This window comes from Somniosus microcephalus, chromosome 13 (genome assembly GCF_052327205.1).
Source record: "Somniosus microcephalus isolate GS21.2 chromosome 13, FLI_Smic_1.0, whole genome shotgun sequence".
Classification (NCBI taxonomy): Eukaryota; Metazoa; Chordata; class Chondrichthyes; order Squaliformes; family Somniosidae; genus Somniosus; species Somniosus microcephalus.
Window position 1 is genome coordinate 2,691,523 of NC_140999.1, and position 15,435 is coordinate 2,706,957.

At 55.7% G+C, this 15,435-nt stretch overlaps 1 protein-coding gene across 1 annotated transcript in view; it reads right to left on the bottom strand.

Annotated features, from left to right (window-relative positions):
* Nucleotides 1-15,435, bottom strand: part of cpamd8 (C3 and PZP like alpha-2-macroglobulin domain containing 8) — a 119,661-nt gene that overhangs the window by 70,821 nt on the left and 33,405 nt on the right. Inside the window, exons 15-20 of the mRNA XM_086004339.1 lie at nt 12,725-12,867; nt 12,343-12,394; nt 10,236-10,534; nt 9,648-9,873; nt 5,982-6,158; nt 1,805-1,886 (exon numbers count right to left, since the gene is read on the bottom strand). Of these exons, the coding sequence (XP_085860465.1) occupies nt 1,805-1,886; nt 5,982-6,158; nt 9,648-9,873; nt 10,236-10,534; nt 12,343-12,394; nt 12,725-12,867 (979 nt within the window). The remainder of the gene's footprint in view (nt 1-1,804; nt 1,887-5,981; nt 6,159-9,647; nt 9,874-10,235; nt 10,535-12,342; nt 12,395-12,724; nt 12,868-15,435) is intronic.

A 15,435-nucleotide genomic window follows, 5' to 3' on the forward strand; every position in this document is an offset into this window, starting at 1 on the left:
GCAGGTGGGCAGAGGGGGGAGAATGGCGGGGTCAGTGGCAGTGGCCCCAAGGCTCCGTTAGCTGAGTGTGTCTCACAATCTGCTCCAATCACTTTGCTCTCTGATTCTGCCTCGAGCAAGATGCGGAGTTTGGGCACCGGCCAATGACATCATCCAAACAGGAGACATTTCAGCACCGCACCAATCACAGCCCAGCGATAACACAAGCCAGAATATTATCGTCGAGATACAGACCGAGCAACACAGGCAGTTTCCCGAGGAGCTGAAAACATTCCCCGATTTCAAGGTTAAAGCTGAGGATTATAGAAGAGTTTACCTGAGTTACGAAGGTCACATGATGTCAATTAAAGCAGGATTCAGGAATCAGGAATCCCTCGCTCAGCTCGTCCCCAGACTCTCCCCATCACAACCCTCTCACCGCTCTGCTCAACTCCCCTCTCAACTCTCCCCCACTGTTCCTCCTAAACTCCAAAAGCTCCGCCCCCCTCGCCCGCACCCTCACCCCCCCACACTCTTCCCCCTCCCCCTCACACTCTCCCCCTCACACCCTCCCCCCTCCCCTCCCCCCACCCCCACACTCTCCCCCTCCCCCACACCCTCTCCCACACCCCCCCACCCTCCCCCCCCTCCCCCCCCCCACACCCTCCCCCCCCACACCCTTATATTGATGGCCCCTAGTTCTGGTCTCCCCCACAAGTGGAAACATCTTCTCTACGTCTACCCTATCGTAATCCTAAAGACCTCGATCAGGTCGCCCCTCAGCCTTCTCCTTTCCAGAGTGGCCTGTTCAGTCTTTCCTGATAGTTATAACCTCTCAGTTCTGGTAACATCCTTGTAAATCTTTGTTGCATTTTCTCCAGTGCCTCGATATCCTTTTTGTAATAATACAGACCAGAGCTGTTCGCAGTGCTCCCAGTGCGGTCTAACTAAGGCTCGATACCAGTTTAACATCATTTCTCTGCTTTTAAATCCTATTCCTCTAGCAATGAACCTCGGTGCTTTGTTTGCTCTGTTGGCGAGCTTTGGATCTGTGCCCCCAGATCCCTCTGCTCCTCGACCCCATTTACACACCCCTTTTCCAAGCAGTGTGCAGCCTCCTTATTCTTCCTACCAAGATGCACCACCTCACACTTCTCCATATTGAAATTCATTTGCCAATTACACGACCATTCTGCGAGTTTCTTAATGTCTTCCTGTATCTTGTTGCAGTCCTCCTCTGTATTAACTACACTCCCCAATCTCGTGTTGTCTGCAAATTTTGATTTTGTGCTTCCGATTCCAAATCGTTTATGTAAATGATGAACATCGGTGGTCCCTGTTGAACACCACTTCCCACCTTTTTTATTTATTCATTCACGGGATGTGGGCGTCGCTGGCAAGGCCGGCATTTATTGCCCTCGAGAAGGTGGTGGTGAGCCGCCTTCTTGAACCGCTGCAGTCCGTGTGGTGAAGGTGCTCCCACAGCGCTTCCACCTGTTTTATCACTCCGGCTCCAACTCCAACTCATTCTTTCCCAGAAAATTCCTCAAAACTGTGGAACTCCTCAGTTAGCCCTCCCCCCTTGTTTTAATGTTAACAGAGTGAGGATGCACGGGAGGAGGAAAGCATGTAGGATGGGGCACTGGGAGCTTGGAAAGATCAGAGGAGGAAGGTCGAAATGTCGATGATCATCGTGAAGAAGAGAAGATGATAGACGCAAGATGCTCCCTTTCCCAACCCTCTCATCTCAATGAGGGAAAGGGGAGATCTTCCCCCAATGGTATCTCACTCCTCATATTGATAGAGACTGAATGAATTCACGCACCACATGCTCCCAGAAGAATCCCTCTCACCGAATGCGCTGTACGATCCGTCCTCCCGCTTGTACGTCAGCTGGCGTTGATATCCTGCGGGGGGGGAATTCAGAGAAGAATCGGTCCACGGTTTCGGTTTTGTTCTCCTCCAATTTTCACTTGGAGGCAAAAAAAACAACCAAATGGCGACACAGGAGATTTACTAGAATGGTCCTCGGGATGAGGGACTTTAGTCGTGTTGAGACTGGAGAAGCTGGGATTGTTCTCCTTAGAGCAGAGAGGGATAAGGGGAGATTTAATCGAGGTGTTCAAAATTATGAGGGTTTTTGATCGAGTAAATAAGGAGAAACTGTTCCCAGTGGCAGGAGGGTCGGTAACCAGAGGATTTAAGGTAATCGGCAAAAGAACCAGAGGGGAGATGAGGAGAATGTTTTTACACAGCGAGTTGTTGTGATCTGGAATGCGCTGCCTGAAAGGGCGGTGGGAGCAGATTCAACAGTAACTTTCAAAAGGGAATTGGAGAAATATTTATAAAGGTCTCTGGGGAAAGAGCAGGGGGAGTGGGACTAATGGGAGAGCTCTTTCAAAGAGCTGGCACAGGCACGATGGGCCGAATGGCCTCCTTCTGTGCTGTGAGGTTCAATGATTCTATGGCATCGAAAGCAGCCCTGTGAAAAGGGGATTGGATTAAGAGATGTGGAGCCAGCAATGAGCGAACACCCAGAGTGAAATGACCAGAGTGTGAGACTGGCTTCACCGAGTCAAACAGCCTTTTACATTTTTGGAGTGACCTTTCACATCGTAGAGCCAGGTTCGAATCCAGCAAGTCCGCTCTCCATCTGGTGTACAATGGGTGAGGCAGTGGGTTCAACACTGTCCTTCCAACCACACACGGAGTTTGAACGTGAGCTCAAATCTCAACGCAGCAGTCTGAGAATTTTAATTCAGTTTTCAAAAATTTGGAAATAAAAAGCTGGGACCAGTGAGAGTGACCATGAAATGAATGGATTGTGGTTAAAACCCAACGGGTTCACTGATGTCCTTCAGGGAAGGAAACCTGCCGTCCTTACCCGGTCTGGGCCTATAGGTGACTCCAGTCCCACACCACCGTGGTTGACTCTTAACTGCCCTCTGAAGTGACCCAACGAGACGCTCAGTTTGTATCAAACCCGCTACAAAGAATTACTGAACAGTTCTCAAGGGCAACTAGGGATGGTCATTAAATACCAGTAACACTCAACAAAAGAAGAAATAATTAAACAATCCCACCCAGGCAGGAAGGACGAGAGTCTCCTCACTCTTACAGCTTTGGCCCGTTCCCAACCTGCTCTCCAACAACCTCCCGTGAAGCTCCATTGAATTAGGGAGTAAAACTAGAATCTTTCTTCATCCAGCATGCACACCTCTGTACCGTCCACTGGGGCACTGGGTAAAGGCCAGATCGGTCCCTCCCGGATAAGAGATGCATTGGCCGGCTGGCCCGGTACAGGGGTCGTGGGGCTCCGGCCCAGTCCGGGGGTCGCTGGGCTCGGTCTCTCTCCGGGGGTCGCGGGGTCTCTCTGGGGGTCGCAGGGCTCGGTCTCTCTCTGGGGGTCGGGGGGCTCGGTCTCTCTCTGGGGGTCGCGGGGTTCGGTCTCTCTCCGGGGGTCGGGGGGCTCGGTCTCTCTCCGGGGGTCGGGGGGCTCGGTCTCTCTCTGGGGGTCGGGGGGCTCGGTCTCTCTCTGGGGGTCGCGGGGTTCGGTCTCTCTCTGGGGGTCGGGGGGCTCGGTCTCTCTCTGGGGGTCGCAGGGCTCGGTCTCTCTCTGGGGGTCGGGGGGCTCGGTCTCTCTCTGGGGGTTGCGGGGTCTCTCTCTGGGGGTCGGGGGGCTCGGTCTCTCTCTGGGGGTCGGGGGGCTCGGTCTCTCTCTGGGGGTCGGGGGGCTCGGTCTCTCTCTGGGGGTCGGGGGGCTCGGTCTCTCTCTGGGGGTCGGGGGGCTCGGTCTCTCTCTGGGGGTCGGGGGGTTCGGTCTCTCTCCGGGGGTCGGGGGGCTCGGTCTCTCTCTGGGGGTCGGGGGGTTCGGTCTCTCTCCGGGGGTCGCGGGGTCTCTCTCTGGGGGTCGGGGGGCTCGGTCTCTCTCTGGGGGTCGGGGGGCTCGGTCTCTCTCTGGGGGTCGGGGGGCTCGGTCTCTCTCTGGGGGTCGGGGGGCTCGGTCTCTCTCTGGGGGTCGGGGGGCTCGGTCTCTCTCTGGGGGTCGGGGGGCTCGGTCTCTCTCTGGGGGTCGGGGGGCTCGGTCTCTCTCTGGGGGTCGGGGGGCTCGGTCTCTCTCTGGGGGTCGCGGGGCTCGGTCTCTCTCTGGGGGTCGGGGGGCTCGGTCTCTCTCTGGGGGTCGGGGGGCTCGGTCTCTCTCTGGGGGTCGGGGGGCTCGGTCTCTCTCTGGGGGTCGGGGGGGCTCGGTCTCTCTCTGGGGGTCGGGGGGCTCGGTCTCTCTCTGGGGGTCGGGGGGCTCGGTCTCTCTCTGGGGGTCGCGGGGCTCGGTCTCTCTCCGGGGGTCGGGGGGCTCGGTCTCTCTCCGGGGGTCGGGGGGTTCGGTCTCTCTCTGGGGGTCGGGGGGCTCGGTCTCTCTCTGGGGGTCGGGGGGTTCGGTCTCTCTCTGGGGGTCGGGGGGCTCGGTCTCTCTCTGGGGGTCGGGGGGCTCGGTCTCTCTCTGGGGGTCGGGGGGCTCGGTCTCTCTCTGGGGGTCGGGGGGTTCGGTCTCTCTCTGGGGGTCGGGGGGCTCGGTCTCTCTCTGGGGGTCGGGGGGTTCGGTCTCTCTCTGGGGGTCGCGGGGTTCGGTCTCTCTCTGGGGGTCGGGGGGCTCGGTCTCTCTCTGGGGGTCGGGGGGCTCGGTCTCTCTCTGGGGGTCGGGGGGCTCGGTCTCTCTCTGGGGGTCGGGGGGCTCGGTCTCTCTCTGGGGGTCGGGGGGTTCGGTCTCTCTCTGGGGGTCGGGGGGCTCGGTCTCTCTCCGGGGGTCGGGGGGCTCGGTCTCTCTCCGGGGGTCGGGGGGCTCGGTCTCTCTCTGGGGGTCGGGGGGCTCGGTCTCTCTCTGGGGGTCGGGGGGCTCGGTCTCTCTCCGGGGGTCGCGGGGTTCGGTCTCTCTCTGGGGGTCGGGGGGCTCGGTCTCTCTCCGGGGGTCGGGGGGCTCGGTCTCTCTCTGGGGGTCGGGGGGCTCGGTCTCTCTCTGGGGGTCGCGGGGTCTCTCTCTGGGGGTCGGGGGGTTCGGTCTCTCTCTGGGGGTCGCGGGGTTCGGTCTCTCTCCGGGGGTCGGGGGGCTCGGTCTCTCTCCGGGGGTCGCGGGGTCTCTCTCTGGGGGTCGGGGGGTTCGGTCTCTCTCTGGGGGTCGGGGGGCTCGGTCTCTCTCCGGGGGTCGGGGGGCTCGGTCTCTCTCCGGGGGTCGCGGGGTCTCTCTCTGGGGGTCGGGGGGTTCGGTCTCTCTCTGGGGGTCGGGGGGCTCGGTCTCTCTCTGGGGGTCGGGGGGCTCGGTCTCTCTCTGGGGGTCGCGGGGTTCGGTCTCTCTCTGGGGGTCGGGGGGCTCGGTCTCTCTCTGGGGGTCGGGGGGTTCGGTCTCTCTCTGGGGGTCGGGGGGTTCGGTCTCTCTCTGGGGGTCGGGGGGTTCGGTCTCTCTCCGGGGGTCGGGGGGCTCGGTCTCTCTCTGGGGGTCGGGGGGTTCGGTCTCTCTCTGGGGGTCGGGGGGTTCGGTCTCTCTCTGGGGGTCGGGGGGCTCGGTCTCTCTCTGGGGGTCGGGGGGTTCGGTCTCTCTCCGGGGGTCGGGGGGTTCGGTCTCTCTCTGGGGGTCGCGGGGTTCGGTCTCTCTCTGGGGGTCGGGGGGCTCGGTCTCTCTCCGGGGGTCGGGGGGCTCGGTCTCTCTCTGGGGGTCGGGGGGCTCGGTCTCTCTCTGGGGTCGGGGGGTTCGGTCTCTCTCTGGGGGTCGCGGGGTCTCTCTCTGGGGGTCGGGGGGCTCGGTCTCTCTCTGGGGGTCGGGGGGCTCGGTCTCTCTCTGGGGGTCGGGGGGCTCGGTCTCTCTCCGGGGGTCGGGGGGCTCGGTCTCTCTCTGGGGGTCGCGGGGTTCGGTCTCTCTCTGGGGGTCGCGGGGCTTTGACCCTCTCCAGGGGTCCTTGTATGAATAGTTTCCCTGGAATGTGCCAGCACAGTGTAACGGGCCAGTGACTCACCTTGCAGCAGGTAGTCCGTGGCCTCACTCTCCACTTCAGTGAACAGTTGCTTCGTCTTCTGCAGGTATTTCAGCACAAAGACATTCGGTGCGAAATGGATCATGTTCTGTTCCCCACAACCGAATGGCAGGCGCAGGAGGTTGTCCAGATTGTTGAGAGTGGGTCCCATCACGTCCCCTAACAATGCAGAGAGGCATTAGGATCATTGGTGGGAAAGAGGTCACCAGAGACACCGGCACATGTGCACACGGACACACGGACACATACACATGGTCACAGTGGGCATCACTGGATAGTGATCAGAAGCAGGAGTCTAGTCTGATTTTCCCCCCTCCCTTGCTGAGGTCAGTGCCTCCTGTACTGGGACCAGCTGAGAGTGCGGGGAGGGCTCAAACTCTGAGCTGTGCGTCAGTGGGGCTCAGTACCACACTAAACCACCAGATACCTCGGGCATGTTGATGTAGCGAGCTCCATCACCCAACCATCACCGTGCCTTCGTCCACTCTCCCTTCGGAAACCTCGATGGGAAGGAAGTCATCCGCTACATGCCATGGGGTTTAAAGAGGCAGCGTACGGGGCTCAGCCTCTGGGTCCTGCAGACCAGGAGGTTCCAGAATCCACCTCTGATCGGAGCTGAATCCGCTGATCACACTGGGGCAGTCAGTGTCAGCCACCCTGAGCAAGGCAGTGGGACATCAGCCAGGGGCCCTGCTCCTGATCAGCGCCCAGCTCCCCTGTGCTGGACAGTGAGCGGGTTTGGTCAATGTGTGGGGACACTGATGGAGCTGCCGGTCATTGATTACCTGCCAATGATCCCTGTACCGTCCCACACATCGAACATCACGCGAGGGAACCGAAGGCAGCTGGGGCCGTGGAACTGAACTTAAGCAAGGGTCCGCACCTTCAGGAGAGGAGGGGACCCATACCCCAGTGAGAGTCCGCACCTTCAGGAGAGGAGGGGACCCGTACCCCAGTGAGAGTCCGCACCTTCAGGAGAGGAGGGGACCCGTACCCCAGTGAGAGTCAGCACCTTCAGGAGAGGAGGGGACCCGTACCCCAGTGAGAGTCAGCACCTTCAGGAGAGGGGACCCGTACCCCAGTGAGAGTCAGCACCTTCAGGAGAGGAGGGGTCTCATACCCCAATGAGAGTCAGCACCTTCAGGAGAGGGGACCCGTACCCCAGTGAGAGTCAGCACCTTCAGGAGAGGAGGGGTCTCATACCCCAATGAGAGTCAGCACCTTCAGGAGAGGAGGGGACCCACCCCAGTGAGAGTCAGCACCTTCAGGAGAGGAGGGGACCCGTACCCCAGTGAGAGTCAGCACCTTCAGGAGAGGAGGGGACCCGTACCCCAGTGAGAGTCAGCACCTTCAGGAGAGGGGACCCGTACCCCAGTGAGAGTCAGCACCTTCAGGAGAGGAGGGGACCCATACCCCAGTGAGAGTCCGCACCTTCAGGAGAGGAGGGGACCCGTACCCCAGTGAGAGTCCGCACCTTCAGGAGAGGAGGGGACCCATACCCCAGTGAGAGTCCGCACCTTCAGGAGAGGAGGGGACCCGTACCCCAGTGAGAGTCAGCACCTTCAGGAGAGGAGGGGACCCGTACCCCAGTGAGAGTCCGCACCTTCAGGAGAGGAGGGGACCCGTACCCCAGTGAGAGTCCGCACCTTCAGGAGAGGAGGGGACCCGTACCCCAGTGAGAGTCAGCACCTTCAGGAGAGGGGACCCGTACCCCAGTGAGAGTCAGCACCTTCAGGAGAGGAGGGGTCTCATACCCCAATGAGTGTCAGCATCTTCAGGAGAGGAGGGGACCCGTACCCCAGTGAGAGTCAGCACCTTCTAGAGAGGAGGGGACCCTTACCGCAGTGAGAGTCAGCACCTTCAGGAGAGGAGGGGACCCGTACCCCAGTGAGAGTTAGTATATTTCGGAGAGGAGGGGACCCGTACCCCAGTGAGAGTCAGCACCTTCAGGACAGGAGGGGACCCGTACCCCAGTGAGAGTCAGTATATTTCGGAGAGGAGGGGACCCGTACCCCAGTGAGAGTCAGCACCTTCAGGAGAGGAGGGGACCCGCACCCCAGTGAGAGTCAGCACCTTCAGGAGAGGAGGGGACCCGTACCCCAGTGAGAGTCAGCACCTTCAGGAGAGGAGGGGACCCGTACCCCAGTGAGAGTCAGCACCTTCAGGAGAGGAGGGGACCCGTACCCCAGTGAGAGTCAGCACCTTCAGGAGAGGAGGGGACCCGTACCCCAGTGAGAGTCAGCACCTTCAGGAGAGGAGGGGACCCGTACCCCAGTGAGAGTCAGCACCTTCAGGAGAGGAGGGGACCCGTACCCCAGTGAGAGTCAGCACCTTCAGGAGAGGAGGGGACCCGTACCCCAGTGAGAGTCAGCACCTTCAGGAGAGGAGGGGACCCGTACCCCAGTGAGAGTCAGCACCTTCAGGAGAGGAGGGGACCCGTACCCCAGTGAGAGTCAGCACCTTCAGGAGAGGAAGGGTCCCGTACTCCAGTGAGAGTCAGCACCTTCAGGAGAGGAGGGGACCCGTACCCCAGTGAGAGTCAGCACCTTCAGGAGAGGAGGGGACCCGTACCCCAGTGAGAGTCAGCACCTTCAGGAGAGGAGGGGACCCGTACCCCAGTGACAGTCAGCACCTTCAGGAGAGGAGGGGACCCATACCCCAGTGAGAGTCAGCACCTTCAGGAGAGGAGGGGACCCGTACCCCAGTGAGAGTCAGCACCTTCAGGAGAGGAGGGGACCCGTACCCCAGTGAGAGTCAGCACCTTCAGGAGAGGAGGGGACCCGTACTCCAGTGAGAGTCAGCACCTTCAGGAGAGGAGGGGACCCGTACCCCAGTGAGAGTCAGCACCTTCAGGAGAGGAGGGGACCCGTACTCCAGTGAGAGTCAGCACCTTCAGGAGAGGAGGGGACCCGTACTCCAGTGAGAGTCAGCACCTTCAGGAGAGGAGGGGACCCGTACCCCAGTGAGAGTCAGTATATTTCGGAGAGGATTGTGCGATGCAGGAAGAAAGATGCATAAAAACAGTGGGAAAAAAAGAGGCTGGTAAAAAGTGAGTGATACGAATTGTTTTGGACAGATTAATGCCGACTGTTTTTATTGAAATCTAAACTGAATTCTGGGATTCTGTACAATGCAGAGTATCTGTCCCCGGGTCCGAGCGGCAGCTCAACGGGGAAAAGGGTAATGTGTCTCGGAATGCTGGGTCCTCACCGGCTGATATTTAAAATAAATCATTTAAACTAAACCCGCCCTTCCTGGTTTTCTCCCCCCCTCCGTCCACCCGCTGCCCCGTGGGTGCTGACCCTTCCTCCCTCCACCCGCTGCCCCGTGGGTGCTGACCCTTCCTCCCTCCACCCGCTGCCCCGTGGGTGCTGACCCTTCCTCCCTCCACCCGCTGCCCCGTGGGTGCTGACCCTTCCTCCCTCCACCCGCTGCCCCGTGGGTGCTGACCCTTCCAGCGACTCCTGGTACCTCAAAAAGTCTGAATATAGTAACCCCCCTCCCCCGCCAAATATTCCAAGATTGATTCGTTATCTTCCTTCAGGAAATTCCAGCTGTTTTGTGACCTGTATTAAGTCCCATGTGCCCAGTGCGCAGAGCTCCAGGTCAGTGCGGCCCGTGTTGGGATCCCCGATGTTCTGCCTGTACCTATCATGGAGGCCGTGGCTCTCTCAGAACCAGGGACCACGTTGTGAGGAACTCCAAGAGTGAAAGCCTCATTGTGGTTCTCGTCCGATTCCTCCTTCCTCCAGATTCTGAACTCGCCCATCGAGCCCCAGCCCGTTGAGAAGCCGATGTAGCTGATCTCCGGCAGCCTGGCTACTGCCCACTCCACAATCAGAGACTCATTCGACGGCACTACGCCATGTCCAACCTGGGAACAACACATCACCACAGTGAAACCCTCGCAGGAGCCTGTGCCACATTGCACCTTGACAGGGCCGACAGGGGTCGTGGGGGGGGGGGGGGGGTGGTTGGGGGAGGGGGAGGGAGGGCCGACAGGGGTCGTGGGGGGGGTGGAAGGGGAGGGAGGGCCGACAGGGGGTGGAGGGGGTGAGGGCCGACAGGGGGGTAGAAATTCTACCTGTTGACAAATTTCAGCGAGAGTACAAAACGGAAAATGCTCCAGAATTGTAAACAGGAGGCAGCTTACTGTCAGGTGAAAGGTGAAGGAGCATGCAAGGTCAACAGGGTCAAAGGCCCCCTCGGGACGTTACCGTGGCAACAATCTCTCACCTGGACAACGCCAGTCTTCCAGCGAATCCAGAAGTTCCGGAACTCGTCCCAGGACAGGATGTGAGGCGTGTTGGCGCTGGCCACCGGCTCGCCCATCTTGCTCACTGCAATCCATGTCCTCGTGTTCTGCCGCCCTCCGATCACAATCTCCACCATCTCCGCCGTGTCCCGAGGTCCCGTCGATAAGGCAAAGTGGGCATCATTGTGCGCCTTCACCGCCACGTCAAAGTGCGCCATTCGGGCGGGTTTCTGAATGTACTGGTACTCGTACTTGTTGGGAGTGGAGATGTGAATCTTTTCTGAGAGGACAGAGAAATAGAATAATTGCGGCCAATTCTGGCCTCCGCACTTTAGGATGTCAAGGCCTTGGAGAGGGTGCAGAGAGATTTACTGGCATGGTTCCAGGGATGAGGGACTTCAGTTCTGTGGAGACTGGAGAAGCTGGGGTTGTTCTCCTTACAGCAGGGAAGGTTAAGGGGAGATTAAATGGAGATGTTCAAAATCATGAGGGGTTTTGAATGAGTAAATAAGGAGAAATGGTTTCCAGTGGCAGGAGGGTCGGTAACCAGAGGACACAGATTTAAGATAATTGGCAAAAGAACCAGAGGGGAGATGAACAAAAACTTTTTACGCAGTGAGTTGTTGTGATCTGGAACGCGCTGCCTGAAAGGGCGGTGGAAGCAGATTCAATAGTTACATTGAAAAGGGAATTGGAGAAATACTTGAAGAAAAATGTCCTGGGCTCTGGGGAAAATGCAGGGGGGAGTGGGACTAATTGGAGAGCTCTTTCAAAGAGCCGGCACAGGCACGATGGGCCGAACGGCCTCCTCCTGTGCTGAGAGATTCTATGAACTGAGAATAAGTAGCCCTTGGTAAACACACGATTCACTCTGATCACCGAGTTAGTTGTGGTTGCTGCAGTTACCATCGAAATCCCCAGGCCAAGGGGGGCAATCAGCTCGGGTTCTTGCTCCAAATCACTATCCAGTGCCTGCCCCTTGCTGGAAAATGTGGGCATTGAGGGAACGACAGGTTTGGGCCCCTCTGTGACGAACCCCAAAGCCAAATATCCTACTAACTCTCACTGTCTGTGTGAGGCAACTCCTGAAAATACTGACACAATCGCAGGGGGCCATGAGCTCCCTCAGTTATTATTGCAGAATCGTGACTCAACAACTTGGATTTATATAAAACTAGGGGCCATCAATATAAGATCGTCACTAATAAATCCAATGGGGAATTCAGGAGAAACTTCTTTACCCAGAGAGTGGTGAGAATGTGGAACTCGCTACCACAGGGAGTGGTTGAGGTGAATAGCAGAGATACATTTAAGGGGAAGCTGGATAAACACATGAGGGAGAAAGGAATAGAAGGATATGGTGATGGGGTGAGATGAAGAGGGTGGGAGGAGGCTCGTGTGGAGCAGAAACACCGGCACGGAGCAGAGGGGCTGAATGGCCTGTTTCTGGGCTGTACACTCGATGTAGGTAACACCTTTAACATAGAAAAATATCCCAAGGCAACGATGAAATCACAGAGGGAGCAGCATAAAGTTTGGTCCAAGAGGTGGGCTTTCAGGAGGAGGCGCCAGGGAGTTTGAAGAGCGAATTCCAGCCAGATGGATATAAATCTGATGACCTCGCAACCCCCCCCCCACCACCCCCCAACCAATGCCAAAACCGATCAACTGGTCACTTATCTCATATGATGTTTGTGGGATCTTGCTGTGCGCAAATTGGCTGCTGTGTTTTCCCTACATTACAACAGTGACTATACTTCAATAGTACTTCCTTGGCTGTGAAGTGCTTTGAAACGCCTTGTGATTGTGAAAGGCGCTGGAGAAATGCAAGTCTTTCTTTCTGGGCTCTATGGCTCGGTGTCACTCTGCATCAAGTGAGTTGGGGAAAAAGTAATTAATGCAAACAGAGGGAGACTATTTCCAAATAATAATTTGAAAGCAGCAAGAGATTATGGTAAAAAGAATAAGATGAACTATGTGTGGTGCAGTGATCGAGAGGGCGCGATTTGGTTGGCGCTACATTCCACCGCCAGATATGGTGAAGAGGCTTTGCTTCATCTTGCCATTGATTTCAATGAGTTTACATACCATTGGGACAGAAGAAGATGCTGTAGGTGTAATCCCTGGGTAATCCTTCAGGCTGCGAAACAGAGAGATAGAGAGAGGATAAGACACGATCATAGCGTGTGGTCACGTCACGTTACTGACAAAAAAGAAACTCAGTCATTTTCTGCCGGTTTCGCAGAAACTTCCCCAGCAACTGTAAATACCCTCTGACCTCAGGATTTGCCTAGTTGCAACAACTGGGTCTTCTGTCCGTAAAGGGACCAAGCATCTTACACACAGCCCCACCTTAGCAGCAGAGTACTACGCTGGACGGTATAACTCCTGTCTTTGTAAAAACAGTGTCCTGCGTGAGCATTGCCAGGGGCGATCGTTAGCTGAGCGCGGACTGGGTAGGTTCCCTCACCTCTACCAGTACACGTCTCTTCACATAGTCCATGCCGGCTGGGGTCCTCTTGTCCATGTAGCCGTCATCCAGGTACTTGCTGTTCTTCAGTGCCTGTAGCCCTCCCTCACAGCAGCTGCTCTCACTGTAAGCAAACGCTTTGGCTGTGAAAATGAAGTAACAGCCCTGTAAACATGTTCCGACACATCATCGCACAACCGGCAGCACACACAACACACACTCACAGCCCAGAGACCGGCCGTTCGGCCCGACTGCTCCGTGCCGGTGTCTCTGCTCCACACGAGCCTCCTCCCGCCCCTCTTCATCTCACCTCATCACCATATCCTTCTATTCCTTTCTCCCCCATGTGTTCAATAACAAAATACTGCGGATGCTGGAACTCTGAAACAGCAGCAGAAAATGCTGGGAACACTCAGCAGGTCAGGCAGCATCCATGGAGAGAGAAACAGAGTTAACGGTTCAGGTCGATGACCCTTCGTCAGAACTGCAGTTGACCCGAAACGTTAACTCTGTTTCTCTCTCCACGGATGCTGCCTGACCTGCTGAGTGTTTCCAGCATTTTTTGTTGTTATTCCCTCGTGTGTTTATCCAGCTTCCCCTTAAATACGTCGCTGCTATTCACCTCAACCACTCCCTGTGGTAGCGAGTTCCACATTCTCACCACTCTCTGGGTGAAGAAGTTTCTCCTGAATTCCCCATTGGATTTATTAGTGACAATCTTATATTGATGGCCCCTAGTTCTGGTCTCCTCCACAAGTGGAAACATCTTCTCTACGTCTACCCTATCGAACCCTTCATAATTTTAAAGACCTCTATCCGGTCACCCCTCAGCCTTCCCTTTTCTAAAGAAAAAAGCCCCAGCCTGTTCAATCTTTCCTGATAGGTATAACCTCACAGTTCTAGGAATATAGGAACATGAAGAGGCCATTCAGCCCCTCGAGCCTGTTCCGCCATTCAATGAGATCATGGCTGATCTGTGATCTAACTCCACATACCCGCCTTTGGCCCATATCCCTTAATACGTTTGGTTAACAAAAATCTATCAATCTCCGATTTAAAATTAACAATTGATCCAGCATCAATTGCCATTTGCGGAAGGGAGTTCCAAACTTCTACCGCCCTTTGTGTGTAGAAGTGTTTCCTAATTTCACTCCTGAAAGGTCTGGCTCTAATTTTTCGACTATGCCCCCTAGTCCTAGACTCCCCAACCAGCGGAAATAGTTTCTCTCTCTCTACCCTATCTGTTCCCCTTAATATCCTGAAAACTTCGGTCAGATCACCCCTTAACCTTCTAAATTCTAGGGAATACAACCCTAGTTTGTGTAACCTCTCCTCGTAACTTAACCCTTGGAGTCCGGGTATCATTCTGGTAAACCTACGCTGCACTCCCTCCAAGGCCAATATCTCCTTCCTAAGGTGTGGTGCCCAGAACTGCTCCCAGTGCTCCAGGTGTGGTCTAACCAGGGCTTTGTACAGCTGCAGCATAACTTCTACCCCCTTGTATTCTAGTCCTCGAGATAGAAAGGCCAGCGTTCCATTCGCCTTTTTGATTATTTTCTGTACCTGTTCATCCTACTGAACTCCACAAATAAACTCTAAAGCCTGCACATCTGCCAATGCACTTTATTAGGGTTATGTTTATGTTAATATACTACAAGCCAAATGTATGTTGAATGTTTAAATGTCTTAATCCAAATGTACACTCTCGGGAGCCGCAAGCCTACATTTCGTTGTACTGCACTTGTGCACTAACAATGACAATAAAAGTTGATTTGATTTGATTTGATTTGATGACATTTTAATGATCGATGTACCCGGACCCCCCCCCCCCCCCGAGTCTCTTTGGGCCTCCACTGTTTTTAGCCTTTCACCATTTAGAAAGTTCCCTGTTCGATCCTCTTTAGGTCCAAAGTGGATGACCTCACATTTGCTTACATTGAAATCCATTTGCCACAGTTTTGCCCATTCACTTAATCTATTGATATCCCTCTGTAATTTTATGCTTTCATCTACACTGCCTACAATGCCGCATATCTTTGTGTCATCGGCAAATTTGGATGTATGACTTTCTATACCATCATCTAAGTCGTTAAGAAATATTGTGAATACTTGAGGCCCCAACACAGATCCCTGCGGGACACCACTAGTCACCTCCTGCCAATTTGAGTACCTGCCCATTATCCCTACTGCCTGTCTCCTGCCGCTCAGCCAACTTCCTAACCAGGTCAATAATTTGCCCTCCATTTCGTGGGTTTCTACCTTAGTTAACAGTCTCTTATGTGGGACTTTATCAAATGCCTTCTGGAAGTCCATATAAATAACATCCATAGACATTCCCCTGTCCACTACTTTAGTCACCTCTTCAAAAAATTCAATCAGATTTGTGAGACATGGCCTGCCTTTCATAAATCCACGCTGGCTCGCTCTGATCAACTGAAAATTTGTGAGGTGCTCAGTCACCCTATCCTTAATTATAGACTCTAGCAATTTCCTGACAACAGATGTTAGGCCAACTGGTCTATAATTCCCTGGTTTCCCCCTCGCCATTCTTAAATAGCGGAGTGACATGCACAATTTTCCAACCTAAAGGGACGGTTCCTGAATCTAGAGAACTTTGGAAGATTATAGTTCGGGCATCTGCAATGTGCTCACCGACTTCTTTTAAAACCCGGGGATGGAAACCATCTGGTCCTGGGGATTCTGGTTATCCA